At 41.6% G+C, this 24,171-nt stretch overlaps 1 protein-coding gene across 2 annotated transcripts; it reads right to left on the bottom strand.

Annotated features, from left to right (window-relative positions):
• Positions 1-239: 239 nt before the first annotated feature.
• SMIM29 (small integral membrane protein 29) lies at positions 240-19,255 on the bottom strand. Of its 2 annotated transcripts, none has more exons than XM_063297629.1 (6): positions 19,181-19,255; positions 18,906-18,995; positions 14,627-14,799; positions 12,965-12,990; positions 5,687-5,792; positions 240-2,453 (listed from the first exon to the last, which is right to left on the bottom strand). In XM_063297629.1, the coding sequence occupies exons 3-6, from the start codon at positions 14,735-14,737 to the stop codon at positions 2,391-2,393; spliced, it is 306 nt and encodes a 101-aa protein (XP_063153699.1). In that variant the 5' UTR covers positions 14,738-14,799; positions 18,906-18,995; positions 19,181-19,255; the 3' UTR covers positions 240-2,390. The 2 variants fall into 2 exon arrangements, with proteins under 2 accessions (XP_063153699.1, XP_063153698.1); XM_063297628.1 differs by having other exon boundaries at positions 19,109-19,189.
• Positions 19,256-24,171: the final 4,916 nt, after the last annotated feature.

Here is a 24,171-nt window from a genome sequence, read left to right as displayed (position 1 = left end):
TAATTTTGCTAGGCCTCTGGGCCAAAACACATGATGGCAATATGCTCTGAAGCTAACTGGATGGGACTCCTGTAAAGTCAAGGTGAACTATGACCAGGATCCCAAATTTATGTTTCACAACCATTTCCCATCATGGTACGTTGCAGAATACTTTGGTTAGAATGTCACTTCGAATACACTATAAATAGGAAAAGATTATTTTTGCTTCTGCATTCCTGTTTTCAAATAATGGACACTAGTACAGCTGATTTTAGAATTTTAATTCTTGCATCCAATGGGTGTTTACCAAAAAAGCACTCAAGTTTCCAAAAATAGAACAATCCTGCCTCTCATGCTGCTCTGGAAGGACCTCAACTCTGTAGAACAGATTTGCCTGGGCAAAGAAGTGGCAAAAAATCCTGACCTGATGCCCCTGGTGCTAGTGGGTATCAGCCAATTATATATCTAAATCCAACTAGTGCACTGGACTTGAATTAATTTTTTAGAAAGATCAAAACAGGAGCTTTAATTTTGCCCCACACAAAATGGACTCCAGCCATAGGACAATGAGAGTAGTAATCTAACACTTAGAATGCCTCAAACTGAAGGAGGTTGTTATTAAATCTATTCTTCAGCTGCTGTAGGAATGGAAATGCAGAATTAATCTCTATTTGGGAAATCTATTTCTATTTTGAGACAGACATCTAGTGATGTGTTAGTAAATGCAGTACATATAAGATAGCAAGCATTCAGTACATTTAGGAACTGAGAACTTCACTATGTAAATCATGACATTGCAGTCTTTTGCCTGCAGACCCATGGCAAAGCAAGGAGTTAACAGACAATAGAAGATACAGATTAGAGACATACAGATCGCTGACAACATAAAACAAAAAATTAGCTGCAGAGTACAGATTGATTTAACTGGAAGATGATGCAGGGAGTGGCAACTATTTCTCTTCATGGTGGCTTCAAACCAGATTAATTTAGCCCATGTAGCTGCTCCACCTTATGTGTTTGGGAATGGAAGCAACAGTTGCAATAGGCATTGTCATGTGCGTGCAGTCTTGTTATGGAGAAATTAACTTTATTTCCAGAACCACAGTCTTCACATTTCTTTTTTCCTTCATGTTAGGAATACATTATTTCAACCACAAAAGGCATCAGATATATGCAGTATTAGTCGCATCCCAGCATTCTTAAAATGAGTGGAAGACCCACAAACCCTGCCAAAAATCAAAATTTCAGAGGAAAAAAGACATGAAAGCAAACAAAATACTCTTAAGACATTTTCTCAAAGTTACCAGTGCAGCTTTCTCATTAGGTGCATAATCTGTGTCCATTAGTTGGGCTCAGCAAGCAATGGGCAGCACAGAGTTTTCAGCTTCAGCAAGGCAGCAATGATACCATTGCACCAACACGTCCTTGGTCCACCATAGGTACATCAGTGGTAACAAGCTGTATTCACAAAGACAGGCATTAACAGGTTACAGTACTGGAAAAGTTTGATGTTTTGCCACTGACGCTGGTGGTCAGGATTGTTTTTATTTACAAAACAGAGATGAGTTCCTAAATATGAACTGCAAAGTCAGCATAGAAAGAGCCATCCTGTTGAGCTCAAACATGTCACCAAAGGAAACAACTTTCAGAAATAACTATGGCCCCTTCTGATAGACATGCTAAGCATCTATACGACCCTCCTAGCTAAACTGCATCCTCCCAGCATGTAGCATGCAAACAATTCCAAAGCTGATATCATGTACTCATACCTATTTAAAGAAGTACACCACCACCCCTCAAGCACTGAGCTATGCAACTGGTGATTTTATTCCCTTTGCTTGCATCTATTCAGCAACACATCACAGGAATCCAACCACTTTAAATAATATACCGTTTTACATACTTAGGCAAGTAAGGAGAGAAGGCAGCTAGCAAATGTGCTGGAATATTACAGCAGCTGCAGCTCTGATGCTCTTTATTCACAAAAGGAAGTGGAGGCCAATGGCTTTGTTTTTGTTTTTTTAACGAAGCTGAGCTTTTGAGGATTAATACCCATAATGCAAGAGCTATTCAGTAATATTTTACTCAAAATTTCAGAAACTCCGGTATCTCATCATCCACATAAAATGCAAATCAGGAGACAGTTGATAAAAAGAATGCCGCACAGCAAGCTGTTCTACTTCCAAACACAACTCTCCAACTCCCTAAGCTGCTCTTTGTTCCAGGTGCTCAGTGCCAACCTCCTTGACATGGCTGGCACCCATTCACCTTCTGTTACTGGAAGTCATGGAAGAGGCTATAGTGCTGAAGTGTAAAGAAAGGCAGCAATGTTAATGGCATTCAAGTTGGCACACATGCCACATAGAAGAGGTCATCCATTATACTCTGTGGTCAGTCTCAGCTCAGTTGCATCAAGCTTTCACATCCATAAATGAATTACGATAGGGCTGGTATCCTCCCCAACCTCGCATCACCTGTAAGACACAGCACACATACTTAATATCACCACCATGCCTTCAGCAATAGCATCTTTTCAAACTATGAACCGCTTCCACAGCCTATCATTATGACTGAAAATAATAACCCGGCCGTTTTTGTTAGAACTACAGTATTGCTTCCCTAACCTCAGCTGCTTGAATAGAAATCCTCTGGTAAAGTTTTAATGGGAAGGAGGTGGGTGCTCCCCTTGCAGTGCCAATACTGCATCGTTTTGAAAGCCACTTCAGTTAGCAAAAATGGAGACAGCATTCTTTGTTGGAGGAGAGAGAGAAAACCAGCTTCCATGCACTGGCTGTATAGAACCACCCTTAGAAAGGTTTAAGCATGTTTTTGTTTCTGTAGGCAAATCACTTCCTCTTTTATACAGCCATGAAAATGGACAGTCAGGGACCACTTCTTTCAATGTTTATCATTTCAACACTGTTAACACATCTTTATTTTCTAGTACAGCCCATATAGACATTCTATTTGTGATAATGACTTTAAGTTTTCAGTCAAATGTCCTATTTGTCAGTATTATAAAAATAATACTTGGCTTGTTTAGCTATGCTCACGCCCGTCTGTAATCTCAGTGAGCAAGCAAGTTCTGTAATTGCAACTTTTTAACATGCTGTTTGTCAGACTTAAGAAAACTGACCCTTCCTCCTCCCCTTGTTCTGCTTGCATCTCACACATTCCTGAAAGTGCCAGAGAATGAAAGGTTTGAATTTTTCTTAAGAGCAACCTCCCTACTTCGTTTGTAAAAGGCTGCAACTAAAAAGACACAAGGCACTTTCGGGGAGAAAGCTCTGTGATGTACACCAACATTTCTGTATTACATTAGGGCAGGCAATTTATCCCAGAGATGCATATGGCTCTTAACTTTTTGCATTTTTAAGGGAAAAAAACAATAGTGATGATGTTATGAGAAAAACAGAATGAGAGTATATAAAGGGGCTCAAACTAACTCAAATGAACATCCCAGAGGTGATATGTCTGAATAATGTAGCTCAAGAAAAAAAGCATAGCCCCAAACTGTAAGCTGGGATGAAACTATCAACTATTCTGATATAGAATAGAATATGGCTGATAGAGAAGGTGGTTGTGCTGCAACTCCAGAGGATCCTGGATGAAACAGATCATCTGGACCCCTTCCAATTGGGTTTCAGGCCTGGACATGGGACAGAAACAGGATTGCTCATGCTTTTAGATGATCTCTGGCAAGAGCGGGATGGGAGCAGTGCATCCATCCTGGCTCTTCTTGACCTCTCTGCGGCCTTCGATACCATGGTATCCTTTTGGATTGGCTCCAGGAGTTGGGAGTGAGTGGCAGAGTTTTGCACTGGTTCACCTCCTTCCTCCAAGACTGGTCCAAATCAGTGTTGATACGGAGCAAGAGGTCCAACCCATGGGCCCTGTTCTGTGGGGTGCCTCAGGGCTCAGTGCTCTCTCTGCTCCTTTTTAACATCTACATGAAGCTTCTGGGTGAGATCATCCGTCACCACGGGATGAGATATCATCAGTATGCTGATGATACCCAATTGTACATCTCTGTCCCAGGTGAATTAAGCGATGCTGTGGATGTTCTTTCACAGTGCCTGGAGGCTGTGGGGATAGGGAACAACAAACCTCAGCTGAACCCTGTTAAGACAGAGTGGCTGTGGGTGCAGGGCTTCTCTGTACCTGGGAATCTACCATCATTAGTCTTTGATGGGGTTTCCACTGCCCCAGACCAACCCAATGCGCAATTTGGGGGTCCTCCTGGATTCATGACTCCTGCTTGAGGAGCAGGTGGCAGTCATGGCTAGGAGGGCATTTGCCCTTCTCTCAGTCACTTTGCCCTTCTCAGTCACTCACGCCCTAGTCATCTCCTACATGGACTACTGCGATGCAGTCTACATGGGGCTACCCTTGAAAAGTATCCGGAAGCTACAGCTGGGGCAGAATGTGGTGGCGCGGGCAGTTATGGGTACCTCTAGGGCTGTGCATGTAACACCTCTGCTGCGTGAGCTGCATTGGGTACCAGTCTGCTTCTGGGTCCAATTCAAGATGTTGGTTATGACTTTTAAAGCCCTTCATGACACAGGCTCAGGTTACCTGAGGAACCACCTCATCCCAATCACACTGACCCGGCCCAGCAGGAAGAGCATGTTATGGACCCCATTGGCTAAAGAATTTCAACTGACAGGGTCGAGGAGGAGAGCCTTTTCTGCCATTGCCACCCCCTCCCCCATGGAACATTCTTACCCTGAGGTGAGGTTGGCCCCCACTCTTCTGGCCTTCTGGAAGAGCATTAAGACCTGGCTCTGCCAACTAGCCTGGGGATCCAAGAGTGGTAGGCAGCCCTGGGGGTGGTTGGTGATTTGAAGACACTCTCTCCGCCTTTTAGTTTTCCTCTCTTACCTTTTATCTTTTGAATTTTTTGTATTTTTATAATGGTTTTTATGACTTTTTTATTTGTAAGCTGCCCAGAGTGTATAAATTTAATAAATAAATAAACTATTCTATTTCCCCTCTTTCCTGAATAGACAAAACAGAACTCACTGCTCATACAATAACTGTAGGACAATTCATGCTGTCTTGACACAACATAACTCAGGGGTTACGTTTGGAGAACATGTTGTCCAAATGACTAAGGAGGCGGCTTGCCTATTGTGCTTGCGAAATGACTAAGGAGGAGGCTTGCCTATTCATAAAATAGATGCCACAGGAAATACAATCACTGGCAAATCACTAGAATGTTGTCTGTCATTCCTCCTAGCTCCCAATACCCAAAAGGGGGTCTTGTTACACCCACTTACCTTTGTAACTTTTTGGAAGAGAAGGGTACCCTTCAAAACAAAGGATTAGACTGCAATCATCACCATTTTTATCTTCTAAGAAAGCTAATGGGGCTCTGGGCCATTCTTGAAAATTCTTCCCTTTCTTTAATAATTTTTAAGTATAACCAGTCAAGCAGTGCATGGTGAGTTCAAAAAAGAAGTGCTCCTGGTTCTACTGCACCTCTAGGTTGAGGGACCCAATCAGAGCAAACTGAATCACAGATAATTTGAAAATATACTGCTAACTGCTTCCTTCCCTCCCCTAGCCTCTATTTTCAAGCAATCAATCCTAATTAAATGATAGTATCATAAGCAAATCACATATACACACACAACTGTACATATCCTCAAACATGGCTCTGCAATAGGTGTGTGTAATGTGTAGAATACACCCCATGTAAGCTTACTTTAGTGTCCTCTGGCTCCACTAGAAGCTCCTGCTCAGCCTCATGCAGCTCCTCTGCAGGATCATAGCTGTACATTGGCAACAAATGATGGCGTAGTCGATCGTATCTAGGAGGCAGATGTGTCAGAGTGTAACCTAAGATGGTTCTCAAGCAATTAAAAGCTGCTACCCCTTTTTTCTCATGACCCTGTCACTGGCTCAAGCAAGGTAGATCTAAATCATAAAGCAATGTCAGGGATAAGGTTGACAGTTGTAACCGTCACAATTTCAGTACAATAAACAATTTGAAGTCTCTAGTAATTTAGAGTTCAAATATACTAGACCACTATTTCTTCCCTTGCACTTATTAGGGAAGAATAATTATAGATGGATAGGATAGGATAGGATAGGATAGGATAGGATAGGATAGGATAGGATAGGATAAAACTTTTGTCATTTCACTATACACCAAGTATACATTAAATGAAATTTTGTTGCATTGGCTCAAGCAATAAAATAAGAATACCATAATCACTACAATATGTAATATACATTCTTTACCCATTCCACTCCTCTAAACTTTATCCCTAATAAATATCAGTCCTACACCCAGCATGTGTACCCATGGAGTGAGAAGGGATTATTAAGAGTTCAGGAGTCTACTAGCCCAGGGGACAAAACTGTTGCCTAATCTAGCTGTTCCACATCAGATGCAGCAGAATCTTTTCCCAGAGGGCAACGAGGAGAACAAGCCATAATGGGGGTAGAAGGGGTCACTAACAATATTTCGGGCTCTGGACAGACAGCGTGTATGCACTATATCCTGAATGAGAGGAAGTGAGATCTGTTAATATGTTTTCTACTACAGATTAAGGTTACTATGGTAACTAATCATTTTGGCCAGAGGTTGAATTTAATTGTCCCCTTTTCACGTGTTAATGGTTGCATTGCCTAAGGGAAGAACTTGCCTGGACTTGTTTTAGTTTCAGTTTCCCTTCTGTGTAGGCTTGCAGAGAATATGCAGCTGAGAAAAATCTCTCCTCTCAGCAAACAGCCTTTAAATATGTTTGTTTTCTGTAAATAAAATTATTTTTACAGAAATGCCTGGTGTGTGACTTTTCTGATCTCTCCTGGGCCAAAGGCTTTCTAGCACTCTGCCAACAGGTTATGGGCCTGGTAAGCAGCCCAGTAAGCCCAGTAAAACCCCAAAGAGAATAGAGAGATCAGCTCCACACCTCATGCACAATTTAAAGGCAGGTAGCAAAGACCTGTGAAGATTTTCTTTGGAGCCACCTGGAGATTTTTCCAGCAACTGCCGGTCTACAGGACAAAGAAGCCAGCTGAGGTGACTTGCAAAAGAAGGAAGAAGCCATGGCTACCTCCCAGCCCTCAGCGATGCCTCTGGAGAGCCTATCAGAGACCAACTATTTGAATTGGGCCCTGAAGATGGATCTTCGCAGAGAGAATCTTTGGCTGCCAACTGGTGAGCAACCCCCCCAAAATCCCAGTGCTGAATGGCTAAGACAGGATGAGCAGGCTAGAGCCACCATTATCCTGGGAGTTGAGGACAATCAGCTAGTCCACGTGCGAAGTATGCAGTCTGCAAAGCAACTTTGGGACGCTTTAAGAGACTTGTATATAAAGGCAACAGCAGGGAGTAAAGTTACCCTGACAAAAAAGCTGTACAAAGCCTACCTTGCAGAAGGAGATAGCCTTCCTGAGCACCTGCATTATATTCAGCAGCTGTTTGTTGAGTTGCAGGAAAGAGGAATGAAATTTACACCTCTCACAAAAGCTTATATCCTCCTGTCCTCACTGAATGAAACATGGGACACGCTGATTTGTATCCTGGAGGCTATGCCTGAAGCAGACCTCACCCCATTGTATGTTACACAGCACTTACTCGCTGAATGGGAGAAGAGGAAAGATCCCCCCCCCCATCTCTTCTGGAAAGCGGCAGTACCAGAAAACAAGGGAAAAGAAGGGAAAGGAAGCTGAGGCCACAGCACTAGCCAGCCAGCGATGCTTCACCTGTGGTTCAGCTGGACATTTGCAGAAAGACTGTGCCTTGAGACCCAAGAGTAGAAAGACAGAGAAGAAGAACACAAGGGCAACACAGAAGAAGGCTCTTCAGACAACCCAAATTGCACAGGTTGCTGAGAAGGGTAATTCTGATGTATGGGTGTTAGATTCTGGGGCCAATTGTCATTTATGTAATTGTAAAAGCTCTTTTGTGTCACTGTCTAAAACTGAAAGACAAAGTGTATCTTTGGCTGATGGGCCTGTGACCAAAATTATGGGACAAGGTGACTTGTATTTATCCTGCTTGGGAGAAACTGTAAAAGGTGTGTTGTATGTGCCAAATTTACAATCAAACCTTTTATCTGTGGCACAATTGGCTGCAACAGGGTATGTCATAACATTTAAGAAAAATGGTTGTGAGATACGTAAAAATGGAAAACTGTGTGCTACTGGTATATTAAAAGACTCCTTGTACATGGTGCAAAATGCAAGGAAGCCAAGCTGCAAGGCTGCAGTTGGCAACACGCCATATCATGACCAATGTGTATACCTGATGCACAGGAGATTTGGTCATGCTAATTTCAAGTATATAGCACAAATGCCACAGCTGTGTGCTGACCTAAAGATAAAACCCTGTGACAAATACTTAGATTGTGTAGTTTGCAAGAATGCAAAACACTAAAAGCTGCTGTGAGTAAGCACAGTGACAGAGTTACAACTAGACCTTTGGAAATTGTACACTCTGACATTATTGGTCCTTTTGCTCCAAGTCTTGGACAAGCAAGGTATGCAATGATCATCATTGATGATTTCTCGAGATACACATTTATCTACATCTTAAAACACAAAGATGAGGCATTTGAGAAATTTAAAGGTTTTGTGACATGGGCAAATGGAAAATTCCCTAGGCCTGTATCTGCACTCCAATGTGAGAGAGGAGGAGAATACCTTTCTCACAAATTCAAAAGGTTCCTAGTGGAAAAGGGGATAGAACAAATTCTTTCTAACCCTTACACCCCTCAGCAAAATGGTGTTGCTGAAAGAAAGGGCAGAACCTTGCAAAATGCGATGGAATGCATGCTTAAAGATTCACATTTATCTTTTAAGTATTGGGGAGAGGCAATATCTACTGCCTGTTATGTACAAAACAGATTGTATAACTTTGTGATTCAGGACACTCCATTCCATTTGTTTTCTGGTGTGAAACCAAAGGTAAACCATCTTAGAGTGTTTGGTAGCACCGCTTGGGTTCATATTCCAAAACAACAGAGAAGGAAAGGAGGCCCCACAACAAAGAAAGCCATCTTTGTTGGCTATGAACAAAGCCAAAGGAACTACAGGTTCATAATGGGAGAGAAATTAATAATTAGCAAAAGCGCTTCTTTTGCTGAACAAAACTGGGGGAGATTAAACTCTAGCTCTCCAGTTGATCTGACCACCACAAGAGAACAGCAAGGACTTGCTGATGGTGATCTTTTGCCTGATGAGGACATTAAACCAAGATCTGTCTGATGAGACAGATGCTTCTCAGGAAAGTGATAGGAGTCAAAATTTAAGCCCTGTATTACCTCGCAGATCTCAGAGGAGTAATAAAGGCGTTCCTCCATCACGTTTTCAGGCTGAAACAGTAAAGGCTTTTCACATATTCACAGAACCTGAGTCTTTAGAACAAGTGAATGCTTTACCACCTGAGATTGCACAAAATTGGCATTCTGCCATGCAACAGGAGTTAGCATCCTTGAAAGAAAATAAAACATGGAAACTGGTAAATCTACCTCCTAATGAACACTGTCTAGGTTGTAGGTGGGTTTTTCAAACTGAAAAGGGATGCTGATGGCAAAATCCAAAAATATAAAGCAAGGTTAGTTGCAAAAGGGTTCACTCATAGGAAAGATTTAGACTTTGACAAGACTTTTGCACCAGTTACTACAGGTGAATCAATTAGGTTACTGTTAAAAATTGCTGCACTCAAAGGAATGTCAGTTCACCACTATGACATTCAAACTGCATTTCTCTATGGTGATTTAGACCACAAATTATACATGCAGCAACCCCCTGGCTATGAAAAAGGGGAGAATCTAGTCTGAACTGCAGAAGTCGATCTATGGGTTAAAACAAGCTGCTAGATCCTGGAACCAAAAAAATTAGATGAAAAACTGCAGAATTTTGGTTTTGAAAAAGGAAAAGCAGATCCATGTGTATATATGAAGAAAGATAAACAAGGCTGTATCTGTGCATTTATGTTGATGATTTGCTGCTGTTCACATCAACAGAAAAACAAAGGCTTGATTCTGAAGCCTGCATGAAAAGCCGTTTCACATTAAAAAGCCTTGGAACTGTAACAAATAACCTAGGTTTGGAAATACACAGGAAGGATGGTAGCTTTCTGTTAAACCAAAGGGGAGATAATGTTAAAATATTGTGAATGGAAAGACATACAGAGTTGTCAAAGAAAATTGGTTTGCATTTTATTCTGTAGTACAAAAAGGGGAGTGTTAATGTTTTCTACTACAGATTAAGGTTACTATGGTAACTAATCATTTTGGCCAGAGGTTGAATTTAATTGTCCCCTTTTCACGTGTTAATGGTTGCATTGCCTAAAGGAAGAACTTGCCTGGACTTGTTTTAGTTTCAGTTTCCCTTCTATGTAGGCTTGCAGAGAATATCTGTCTGATGAGACAGGCTTGCAGTGTAGGCTTGCAGCTGAGAGAAATCTCTCCTCTCAGCAAACAGCCTTTAAATATGTTTGTTTTCTGTAAATAAAATTTTTATAGAAATGCCTGGTGTGTGTCTTTTCTGATCTCTCCTGGGCCAAAGGCTTTCTAGCACTCTGCCAACAAGATCCCAATTACCTTCTCTGCTGCCCTCACCACCCTCTACACAGACTTCTTATCTGAGGCACTACAACCTCCAAACCAGATAGAAATACAGTTGGTCAATACTCTCTCTATAGTGCCTCTACAGAAAGTAAGAAGGATGGGAGGTTGAAGATGTGCCATCCTCATCCAGCGCAAAAAATACAGATGCTGCTGTGCTCGTTTTACCAAAGATGCAGTATTAAGAGACCAAGTCAGACTGTTCGTTATCTGCACACCCAGGAACTTAACGCTACTAACTGATTCCACAGCTATGTCATTAATAAAGAGTAGTGTATGGCTGGGCCGGTTCTTTCTAAAGTCAGTAATAATCTCCTTGGTTTTTCCAACATTTAGAACCAGGCTATTTATATTACACCAATCCACCAAACCCTTCACCTCCTCCCTGTAAGCCCAGTCATTGTCATCCCTGACTAGACCCACCACCGCCGTATCATCCGCATACTTCACAACGGAGTTGGTGGTAAACCTGGCCCAACAGTCGTGGGTCATCAGGGTAAACAGCAATGGGCTCAGGACACAGCCCTGAGGAGAACCAATGCTGAAGGAAATAGGGCTGGAGATAGTTTCCAACTCACACCAACCGGGGTATATCAGTGAGGAAGTCAAGTAGCCAATTACACAAAGGAGTACTAACACCCAAAGAACCCAGTTTGTCTACCAGATGCTGAGGAACAATCGTATTAAATGCTGAGCTGAAATTAAGAAACAGCAATCACACATAGCTGTTCTTCTCCTCTAAATGTGCCAAGCTCAAATGGAGAACAGAGGAGATTGCATCTTCTATAGAGCGGTTCCGCCGGTAAGCAAACTGAAGTGCATCAAACGATGGAGGAAATCTGGAGACAATATGGTCCTTTATCAGCTTCTCAAAACATTTCATCATAATAGGAGTGAGTGCTATCAGGCGATAATCATTAAGACATGAGATCATAGATTTTTTTAGGCACAGGTATAATGGTTGCAGTCTTAAAACATACCGGAACTGCAGCCTGATACAAACATTAAAGGGAGGATCCATGTTTCAGTCACAGAGCTGGTTTATATTTTGATAATTTATCTGAAGTTTCAATCATCAGTTGCCAGTCTTCAGCAACCTGATATTCTTCAGATGTTCTGAACAACAGACTCCAGAATTTCTAGTCATGATTCTCACTGGCCATGTGAGCTGGGAATTCAGGGAATTGTAGTCCTAATATATTAAGCAGCATTAGTTTAGTAGAGCTACTAAATAAGCTTTTCATTGCATATGTGACTATACTTGTCAGTAGGAACACTTTGGAGGTTCTACCCATACATCAAAGTAACTGAGACAATAGTAACAAAGCATAGATGACTTAGCATCCAGAAGAACAGTCTATACCATTATTGACAAGCCACTCTGCACATTAAATATTTATTCTGCACCAACCTATAATTATACTTACATTCTGTTGATGCTTATTCAGAATATATAAATGAACTAGCTACCTCTTTTATTTTCCCATGTGAAATCCAGAAACATTTTTGGAAATCTAGACTATCCTAGTTTTCCCAAGTCTGGAAAGAAAAATAGTGTACTTGATGTGATGGTTCATCCTTATTTAAAACCATAGAATTGTTGCTGCATGGATGCTGCAGTTTGTATAGGTGCTCTGTTAGTCATGGTTTTAAGGTAGATCTGTGCACTTCACAGCTGGCTTCCAACTCACAGAGTCAATGGAGAAGTCAGCAGTAAAATTGCAAGCTGTGGTCCCATGATGTCCCGCTTAACAACTGCAGGTGATTCACTTAACAACCACAGTGGAAATGAGGTCATAAGTCTGTCATGGTCATATGATGTTTCACTTAATTACCATGTTGCTTAGCGATGGAGTTGCTGGTCCCAATTGTGGTTGTTAAGTGAGGACTACCTGTATTTTCCAAAATTCCAAACGTTCCCCATCACATTGGAAGCTGAACTCCCCTTTCCTACCATTACTCAACATATGAGACTCGATGTTAGTGTGCTTAAAACAATTATCACTACTCACTATATCAGAAAACAATGCTCTCCAATGTGATATTCGTAAGTATCTACAATGGATCCAGATATTGAAGGAAATGTATTATTTTTACAACATAAAAGAGAGTAACTAGTCAACTTCATATCAGAATGCTTCTTCTTATTAACAGTTACCACAATTCCCAGAAGCCATTTTCCAGGGCCATTTAATGAAAAAAAGAAAAGAAACAGGTAATAGTTGAACCAACATATACAGAGCAATGTGCATTATTCCACTCTACGTTATTTAATGAACTGATCTATCTCTGCCCACAATAACATAAGTATGTAACTTACAGCAGTGTAAAAAGGGTTCTTTCTGGCAAGAAGATAGGTCTGAAAAGACAAAGTACCCCAATCTCCCACTGAAATCTCTTACCTCCTTTTTTTCTGGATGTACATCATCTGCAATGAGAATGGGGAAGGAGAAAACTATGAGAGAAGTATGGATATGCTCTGTACGTTATTTCTTCTGCCTGGAAATGAAGCATACAGTAAAACAAGAAAAAGGGCAATAACACAAGGGATATGAACATCAGGGACAACACCTGCTTCCTCAGTCTACCTTCAAGGTGCAATTCTAACAAGAGGCACGCCACATAATACTAACATACATGGAGCGCCCAACTCATTAGAGATGAGACCTTCAGTGTCAAATAACAAAGATATTGAGAGAAGTAGCTTTATGTAAGTAAAATCTCACCAATGTCTCCTGAGACCAACCTGGTGTTGTCCAGGAATACTGGATTACAACTACTTCACTTCCCTCAGCTGGCAGAGCCTTTGATCATACTGGCCAAGGATGATGAGAACTATAGGATACCAGGTTGGGAATGATTGTATCTTTTCAGTGGAACAGATTAAGCGAAGTCCTATTTTGGCATCCTTTTTATGACAGCTGACAGGCCCATTAAAAAGCTGCTATCAGTTTCTGAGCACCTTGAGGGAGTTAAGAGTCGCAAGGGCCCGATTTGATAAAATAAAATGTTTGGGCTGTGGCTTTCAGATGCATTGAACAGAAAAGTCAAAAGCAGAACAGTCTTCAAATAATTTACTTACACATCTCCACCAAGCTATAAAATTCTTCAATCAATTGACATTTTAGGCACTAACATTTTAGGTATACAACCAAGCAAAAACATTCACTTTTCCCCAACTTGATAATATAAGATCGTCTCAGAATGTCCAGGAACTCCAGGCTAAGCATCACTGAAGGCTTTTGGAATTGTAAGGGAGAAACCCTTTTGCTCACTCTAAAGGGGAAAACACTTTGCTTGTAGAAGGGAGGCCAGTTTATTTTTATTTATGTAATGTATTACTGAGCAATGTTTCCAGACTTAGGTCTTGCCAAAACAAGTTTATCACCCTGCTGCACTCCTGCATCCAGTCAACTGTTTCTCCTTTGACAAAAACAAAGCACAAGCAGCAACAAACCAACCAGCCATACTCCCCTCCCAGGTGTCCTGTGATCTGGGATATAGTCCCAACAATCTGGAGAGAACAAGATTAGGGAATATTTTGTTAATCCATATACAGCTCAGTCTGGGCAATCTGAAAATGCTGTTGATGAAAAGCAGAAACACTTGTGGAGCTAAGTAAAGGACACCAGCTTTTTTCCCCAAAAAACCTTTAATGCAGAGATTGGTAACATAACACCCACAAGTGACAAAGAACCCACATATTACTCTTAAAAAATAAGTTTAATTCTGTATTTTTGTGGCTGAGATTACAGGGATCTCCTGAGATTCAGTGTTCACAAAATGGGTATTTTTAATTTAAAATGATGGCACTGCCTATCTGAAAAGACTGTTGACTTTTAAGATTAAGCCAGCAATTGATACAACAGAAGACTGTTGACTAAGAATTGATACTTTCATTTTTTCGAAGAAAACATTCTTGCATATTCCATTACTGACAAAATCTTGAGCAGTGTTTCTCAACCTCAGCAACTTTAAGATGTGTAATCTTCAACTCCCAGAATTCCCCAACCAGCATGCTGGTCTAGAGACCAAGTTCTTCTGGCTTGATTGAGTCCACTCACCACTGCCATGACGACTCCAACAATGGTGATAAGGAAAAACGGCACTAAAACATAGCCCACCAGGGAGTCATTGGTTGGCCCAGCAGAGGTGGGCATGGTGGTGTTACTCATGGCATAGAAAACTTGCTTGAGAGGATCGGAGAAGCAGCTCCTGTCATTATTGGGAAGTCCACCTCACAATGATAAAAAGATATTTAAGATTAAAACACATTCTTAAAGTTGCCATAAACCACTCTTCTCCTCCTCCCCAATGCACTACCATAAGACTATCAAACAACTGCACGTAAGACAGTCACAAGCATATCACGTTCTGGTCCTCACACTAGAGTCAATACGCACTGAATGAAATCCTTTAAAATATTTAGCCTTGAGACATGAACCACAGCTAAATGAAGCTGAGAAAAAGGGCTAACGGGTAAGGAAAACAAACCATTCCAAGACAAAAGAGAGTGATAAGATAGAAGAGTAGAGCAATGGAAATAATGCTGGTATTTTGGTCTGGCTAGTACAGCTGACCTCTAAAATAGCCCCTGGAAAAGCCCTTTCATCCATCTCCTTCTAGATATTTCCCATAGTGGGTAATAGCAGAACTGTGCAACCCCCACCCTCCAGCACATTCTACCAGCAGTATTTACATAGCAAGTTAATATGCTCACCTATCAATCCAAATAGGAAGACTTGTTTTGCTCTAAGGGTAATAAACCTGTGGCTCTCCAGATGTTGATGAATTACCTCTCAGCAGACATACTCTGAATAGCCAATGGAACAATGCTGGAGAACTGCAAGTCAGCCACATCTGGAAGACCACAGGTTTCCCACCCCTTTAGACAAGCACAAATTCAGAACCAAGCAATGCAATCTGGGTTATTCACATAGATACAATATGTCTTTCTGTATGGAACTACAGACTCCCAAATAAAAAGAGCCACACCCCCACCACTGTCCCGGAGTCACAGTTGGTGCCACACTTGAAACCTGGTAGGGCAGATTTCTGAGAGAGTAACCCCGCTCTGCACCCAACCTGGTTTTGGTAATGCACATCAGGTCAGCCCTCTCATCCTTGATCAAATCTTAAGGAATTTAAAACTGGATAAAGAAAGAAAGGATAGATTGGAAGGACTGATATAAAAAATAATTGCCTATGAGAATATCTGTTTTACAACTGTAATTCAATACCAGAGTATAATGCCGCGGGTGAAGCAGAAACGCCTGGCTGCCTTTGCTGAGCCAAAAGGCTCCAAAGGCTCTGAGAAGATAGTGTAAGCTCCTGAAGACAGCATTCTGAAGGGAGCCACATGGAGGAAACATTCGCCGGAGAAGCCGGGTCCAAAAAGGACTCAGCAAAAGCAGCCAGGCAATTCTGCTTCACCCGGGGCAGCTGGGCGAAAAAGGCAAAAGGTGGGTGCAGGAAACCAGGAGAGGAGGCAGCTGGGTGAAGGAATGCAGGCTGGGGAGGCTGGAGCTTGCTATGGTGGTCTCCCACTGCGTGGCCAGGACAGGTGGCCTCGCGCTGCGCGGCTGGGCTTGCCACCCCGCAAGGCAGGTGCAGGGCTTCCAAAGGGGCAGAGATGGGGGGGAGATAGGTGGGGGGGAGTTGAAGCACCCCCTCAGTCATAAATGCAGGCCAGCTGCCAAGCACCCAAATTTTGATCATGTGACTGCGGGAGTGCTACAACAGTCGTAATTTTGGACACAAGTTGTAAGGCCATTTTTTTAGTGCCGTCATAATTCCAAACGGTTGCTGAACGACTGGTTGTTAAGTGAAGACTACCTGTATCTATGATATATACTTGTCGGAGAGAATTAACCTAATAAAAAGAAGGCATTTCTTTAGATACTTCCTGTGTCATTCTTAAACCCCAAACACATAGCAAAACATCACATTCTGAGCACACATGGATGGCACATTCCCATTTATTCTGAAAGCCACAACAATTCAGAATTGTTGGCAGAGTGGAGATTTGAATTGAGGCCTTTCATCCATTTCATCTGTCTGCAACCTGGCCCTTCCCAGTATTCTGTGATCACAACACACAAACTTCCAGCAAGCACACTCACTGAGTAAGGTATGGCTATCAGATTTAGGCTGCAAACATCCAGATGACCACTAGATGGAAGCAAAGAGATACAGAAAACTCTAACCCTTTACTGCCATCTGGGGGCTGCCTCAACCTTTGCACTCCTGATCTAGCAGTCCTTTTAAATAATAACTTTACTATACATTTGGCAAGCTATCCATATTATGAAGTAACTGTTAGTCAGACCAACCACATAATTTCCTAGGTAAAGCTACAAATTGGCTAAGTTGACTAGAAATTCTAGCAGCTAAAATCTCAAAATATTTGGAGGGTTCCACACTGAGAAGGTCTGCTTCATTAGACTGGTGGTCACTACCCATCCATTAAATATACCTTTCATAAATGTAACTTCACTGAAAAATGTATGTGTGTGACAAAGGAAGTTTACTGTACATTTGGAAGCATATGATAGACAATAAACTTTATTTTGGAGCATTTTTCACAAATGTATAATTGCAGGTTGGTTACTGAATATAATAATACTTTGTGATGAAAATAAAGCATACATGAAAATAGATGGAATGCTTAGCAAATGGTTTAGTACTGATGAGGGAGTAAACAAGGATGTGTGATGTTGCCTTGCTGATTTAACATATTAATGTGTAATATATAAGCAATACTTGTGGGCACACAAATGTACATGTTTTTTCTATGGAGATCATGCTGTATGGTTGGCTCAGAACCCAATGACTTTCAGTGAATGTTACTGTACGATACAATGAGGGGTACAGAAAATTTTAAGTCATACAGATGCTGATTGATAAGTATTTAGTGGTATAAACTACAATGCAAACAATGAATGTTTCTGAAAGAAGTAAAACTAGATGGGTATAAGATGATACTTCATTAAATGGACATGAGAGTTGGGCATTTCAGGAGAAACATACAACGTTAAATAGAGCAGGAACAGGGCACTTAAGAAGTGTGTGGGTAAAACAAAGATTGGGTCAAGAAAGTATGGGTGTGAGTAAATGGAAACCCAAAAGTGAGTGGCAAATATGAAAGATGTATGTTGAGGTGGTTTGGACATTCAGAAAGAATGAATGAGGTAAAGGAAGGAGAAGACTGAGAAAGTCATGGCTGGGTGGAGTTGATTAGATCTTGAAAAAAAGGAAAAACAGAAGTTTAAAGAACAAAGACAAACGTATGAAACAGTATATAGACATGGTGGAAGTAAAAATAGGACAGAAAGATTCCAGAAGGTGCAGTGTGTGGCATTGGTGTAACATATTTTTAACTGTGTTTCGTTTTCTTACATCATGTCTAACTTCTTTGGCTTTCTATCTCACCCTCCTTTTCCTCACCTCAAATAACATAGCTTACCCCCAAAGAAAAGAGTACATTAGTGTTTATATAACTACTGGGTTTTGTTTTAACATAGTCATTGAAAAAAAAATCCTTTGACAATATTGATTTACTCACCCATATCTACTCTATCTTTTTACATTTTGCAACCCCACAGCTCCTTCAGATGAAATTATTTCTCCAGAACTTGACCATAAGTTATATCCCATGATTCAACACCCCCCTGGTTTCTATGAAATAAAATAAAAAAACCTAAAGCCCTATGAAAGGAAATCATTGAGTCACCCCAGTGCTGGGTTATTTTAAAGAAAAATCTATGTATGACCACAATCATGAAAACCTGAAAGAGCAGAAAGAGGCTACCTTATTTGCAATGATATGCCCCAAAAAAACCTTGCCCCCAAAGAACCTGTATTTTTTTAAATCAAAGTTAACTACTCAGCTTGGTTCAGAAAAGTCCCAGAGCAGCGCTTCTCAACCTTGGGAACTTTTAAGATGTGTTGACTTCGACTCCCAGAATCCCCCAGCCAGCATTCCCAAGGAACTCTGGGAGTTGAAGTCCACACATCTTAAAAGTTACCGAAGTTGCGAAACACTGCTCTAGAGCCAGCAGCCAGCCTTCTGCCCGGCCCCATTCAAACAGATCTCGACAAACAGAAGCAGCCTCCACTGAACCAAACAGGGCCTCACCTCAAGGAGACGACGGGAATTTGGGAAGGGCTACGTAATTCAGCGGAGTTTACCTCCGAGTAAACAGAGCACAAGCCTGCAAATCACGGAACAACGTCCTCTGGCAAACAAGAATTCAGGGCCGGTCCCGTCTTATCCACCTGGTCCCCGAGCCGAGCCTTACCTCCTCTCCCCCTTCTCCTGTTCCTAGCAACGGCAGAGCGTACCTTTTCGGCACTCCCAGGTTTATAACAGCAGCTCCGTGTACAAAAGAACGTCCACAAGACTCATCTTCTTCCCGGAAGTCGCACCTCGAACTGGGGGAGGAGAGAACACAGGAGACAATCAACGCGTTTCCACCTCCCAGCCATTTCCCCACAGACTCGCTCACTTGTCCCTTTGCTTTCACTGGGGCGGTCCCAGTTCTTACCCCTCTTCCTCTTCTCACCCCCTCCTTTCCCCGTTTGGTAGCTGCAAACAAACACACGCGCCCTCCCCGTACCTGCAGTTCACGCCCCTCCAAACACCGACAGGAAAAGCCAAGAGGCGCGTGACCGAGCCCGCACATTAGAGGGGAAGAGCAGCGGCCAATCCCCAACCAAGGCTGGGCCAGGTAACGCGCGATTGGCCGTCGGGGGCAGCAGAGGGCAGTCTCTGCCTATATAAGCCCAGAGAAAGACGGTGACGAGGGGAAGTGTCCGTGTCGTCGGGGTTTGGCGTAACAGAGGATCGCCTCCTTGCGTCGTACCTGGACCCCGGTTCTCGTTTGCTATTTGATATTCTCTGAACTGCATTGCGAAAATCCCCGAAAGCGTACTTTGAAACTGGATTCTAAAAACGGGCAACAAAAAATCAAATTATATAAAGTTCCAGTATAAGGTAGTGCACGTCAAAGTCTGGCCCGGCTGTGACTCATCAGTATAAATATTTTGCAGTTGTATTTGGCAGTTGTGTAACACTACCCACCGTCGAATGTGATGGTCAGAGGTAATTTAGGGAAAACAAATCCTAAGAATTAGCCGAAAAGGGACTGGAAATAAGAGGATCTGTCTTATGATGCCTTTACATAACAATGACTCAATCTCACATGAACATTGCTTTCAGTTCTAGCTTCTAATTTTTAGGGGGGGAAAGTGTCACAGAACTGGAAAAAAAATGTAGAAAACTCATTCAGAACTCGGGGTGGGGGGGAAGGAAGGAAATTTTTGCCTCAGTGAAAAAAGGTATAAGCAAATATAAAGGCACAGAATGAAGTTTTTATAAAACTATATATGGCTTAGAAAAGGGGGGATAGAATTGTTTCTTCCTCTTTCATATGGAATTCAGACACCCACCATGAAATTGATTAGGGCTAAATTATGAATGGATTCTTTCTACAGTGCAGAACCAAGAGGGATGCTGTGGGATGTGCTGATGGCCCAAAATTTGCAAGGCATTTAGAAAGGTATCAAACTCTGATGGGCACGTTTATAAAGTTTAATTTCATAGCAAAAATGCATGGTTCAATGTCTAATAATTTATGAGAGAAGGCCAATCACAATCCAGAGTCTTTTACTTCCTTGGAGAATATTCAAGTACCTGGAAGTGACTAATTCTTTCTTATGAAAAATGTTATACAGGTATTCTCAGAACAGCTTGATTAGAAGCTGCCAGTTTTCAAGGTTTACAAAATGTTTTCTCAATGTTTACAAAAAGTTTTCTCAAATAACACATGAAGATTAAATATAAAGGTAATTTCATTAGTCCAGGACCAAATCAGATTAAATCTTCCTACTGAAAACTGAGTATTTTAACCATGAGTATGAAATACAGAATTTTCTCCACTGTTTGTCATGGCAGTCTTCATTTTTATCCCACTGGAGTTAAGGAAAGTCATAAGGACCTTAAAGTTTGGCAAACCTTGAACCAGATTGTTGTAAAATAGCTTATATTACATTATCCTAAATAACAGCTACGGTTTGGCAGACCGCTACCTTCTACAGCAAGTGTCCATGTGTATTAGATTCAGATGAATCCTAAATATTTCAGATAGTTTTTCAGTGACTTCTGGTAAAGCAACACTAGTCCAGAACATCTTTGGTCCTACTTTGGAACTTCAAGGTGCTGCAAATCTTTGGAGAAGTGCTAGTGAGGGGAGCAGCACAGAGAATATTGATTTCAGTGTGCCCATTCAGACTAGTGTTCCTTATGATCAGATAGGCAAGAGTAGAATGTGATACCTGGAATGGTGCTGTCTTTCCCTAGCAAAGATATTGAGAAGTGGCCTCAGCAACATATATAAATGAAAAAGGTGATACTTGCTACACAGATAGATATTTGAATATTAACTACATATAATCAATTAATTAACCATGTATAATTATATTAATGTGAGTATATGCTTACTAATATATAATGCAATCATTATACATGCATGTATTTGTGCAAATGAACATGTGTGAAAGATGGAGTATACAAGACCACTCAAAACAGATCAAAAAGAAAAAAAAAGATTTGTTCAGGAAGATCTCATCTTATGCTGCATGTGATGAATGATGATTTTGATGAAGACACAACAATATATCGGAGATTTGGTTCCCACTTGTATAACAAAAGATGGTTCCTGAAACACCAGGTGAGGTGTCAGTGGCAAGTCCGGTGGAAAAATACCGGGAGGTGTGAGAAAATTGCCGAGATTGGGCTGGCCAAATTTTGGTGAACTTGTTGGAAGATATAAAAATACATGTGAACTATAGTTATTTGGAGACATTACATCAAACAAGCTACCATATATGTACCTGCTTTGGTTCTTCTGGAACTCCAAGATAGCCTGAACAGCTAGACTTTGGGTTGGGTAGGTATGCATATGTGGATGAATGCGTGGAGCTTTTAGTTCAGGAAATAAACAAAACAAAACACAAGTAAGACTGCCAGAAGTAAGACTGCCAAAACACAAGTAAGACTCCAGTGCGACTTGTTCTTTTTATTCAGAAACTCAGATGCGTAGAAACATGCATCTGAGTTTCTGAATAAAAAGAACAAGTCTCACTGGAGGTGCTGGCTGGCTCCCAGTGTGACATACATACAATTTAGGATGTTATAAGGACATGTCAGCTTTTTTAGAGTACTATCACTTTAGAGGTATATGAATTATTAAGAACATCAGTAAATTCCACATTCATTTGCTCAGTCCATATAATAGCTGTGGAAAACCCGTTTTGCCCCCAGGTAAGCATTCCAAGGAAAAATTTATTGCCTAAAATGCATCAGAACTTGTTTTTGAAAAGTTTACAGCTGGTATTTAAGTGCTATTAATTCATAGCATTTTTTTTACAGGGGAGAGTGATTCCAGACAGGACAAAATGTCACTCTAGAATGGGCCCTCCTATAGGCCTCAGCATGGAGGCAATTTATTGTTAAATAAGGTGAAACTATGACACTTCAAGAACCACTTTGTATGAATCAGCCCCATTCCATCCAGTCAGATGGAAGAGGCCCTGGATGGAAAATCTCTGCAATGGTAAAGTCAGCTCATTCATAGGTAAAGTTCTGGTGACCAGGTTGATGATGATAGACTTAATTCCAGCACTCCTTGTTTACATCATAAACTCATATACATAAAATGAAATGGTGAAGGACTGAAAAACCTACCTAATAGTTTTAACTTGGTTTTAATAACCACACAATATGAAACAACTACTTTCAGAAAGTTCTGGAGAATGCAATTTGTTTTTACAAAATCTGATTTTTTTTAATTTATATATCATAATCATCATCACCAGCCCAAATCAATCCACTGTAGGATGGAGGCCTCTTCTTCAACCACCACACTAGTCCAGTGTGGGTTGGCAGATAGATATGTTTTGACTTTCCAGGCCAGGTCTGCAAAATAGTGGTCCCAAGTCACCCAGCTGGCTTCTGTGCCTGAGGTAGGACTAGAACCTGGGTCTCCTGATTCCTAGTCAAGCACCTTAACCACTGTATCACACTGGCTCACATGAACATGTATAAGAAGCAACAAAAGGACAGGAAAGTCCCCAATTTTTCATTTTTCAATCCAGATGAAACAACACCTAACAATGAATCCTTCAGGCAACCCCCCCCCCCAAAGGTTAATGCAAATTGAGTGTTTTTTAAACAGAAAAGCAGGGATTAAAATATTTAAATAAATATACACTGGTTGTGCTCATTAGGTACTGAACCACAGCTAGCCAACCACATTCTAGCAGGTCCTTTTAGTTAGCCATTGTGTCTGGAAAGTCAGAAAATTGAATAAATGTGTCCTGTAAACACAGCTGTAGTATTTTATACAAGATATAAGGGGGAACAAATTCCTCAAGAAAAGAACTATGGCATCTACCTTGTCTGTGCTAGCCACATGAATTTTGCTTCATTTCAGCCTTCCAGATAGCTTAGCAAGTGATTTCATCAGAACAACCAACCTTGTTTTGCTTTCCCAAGGTTCATCAGAGTACAACGCTAGATAAATAGAAAAACCCATATAAAAACAATACTGGGGCAAGGCCAGGTTAACTAATAACTTGAAAAAGCCACCTAATACTAGGCTGACAGTCCTTATGAGAAGCACGGTGACTATCCCTCTTGCTCAGCTAAGCAGAAAGAGCACACCAGCACATTGCTAAGACAACCAGCCAGGCCAGTCCTTCTGAACGCTGCCCCAAATATCATCGCACCCTATAAGGGCAATTCCTCAGCATTATGAAGATGCGCAGACACTGAGCAGCTCACTTCCTCAATAACCAACCTTGCAGGTTTTTCTGTATTCTTCCCCAGAAGAGCTAGTATGAATGCAGAGCTGAAAAGGTGCTCTTCTCACAGCAGCATGAACATTCAACTGTGGGAGCCAGCATAAAAATATTCCAGCTCAAAGAGCTGGCTGCTTTTTAACCTTTTATTTGGCTTTAGCAACAAAGCAGAACTGGGGTTCTGTCTGCACTTACAGAGGGGGGGGTGAGGGAAGGGAAGGCGTATCATCTCTGATGCCAGTTAATGGTGGTCTGCTGCCACCTCTTCAGTCCCACAGAGAACTCCTCTTACCTCTCCACCAGTGCCAATGGCAAGAAAAGCAGGGAGACCCATTTCTTCTTTCTCCCAACTTCGGTGGCAAATAAAGCAGGGGAGAAATAACTGGTGGGGAGATAGGATTGCACAGCTACTTCACCCAACCTCCTTTCCACAAAGGAAAAGGAAGCATCAGAAGCAGCTCTGCAGCCTGCACTTCCCCTCGTCCCCACAGGAGTGCAGGTTGAAGAGCTGCTACCTCTGGCTTCCCTTGCCATGGGGAACAGGGGAAGGGGTGGCACAACTACCTGCCTCCCCCAGCTCCAGTGCAGCACCTAAGATATGTTTAAAGCATTGCCTCTCCGGCTTCATTGCTAAGGTGCAAAGGACTGGGCAGCTGAACCTCAGGGCTCTATGCTCCACTTTACCATTCCTGTGGTAAAGCTGTGGGAAGTGTAGTAGTGGAAAGTGGTTCTTCAGCCACTTTGTTTT

This window comes from Candoia aspera, chromosome 3, assembly GCF_035149785.1.
Source record: "Candoia aspera isolate rCanAsp1 chromosome 3, rCanAsp1.hap2, whole genome shotgun sequence".
Taxonomy (NCBI): domain Eukaryota; kingdom Metazoa; phylum Chordata; class Lepidosauria; order Squamata; family Boidae; genus Candoia; species Candoia aspera.
The sequence above is the reverse complement of the archived record's forward strand: the minus strand, read 5'-3'. Positions and strand labels throughout refer to the sequence as shown.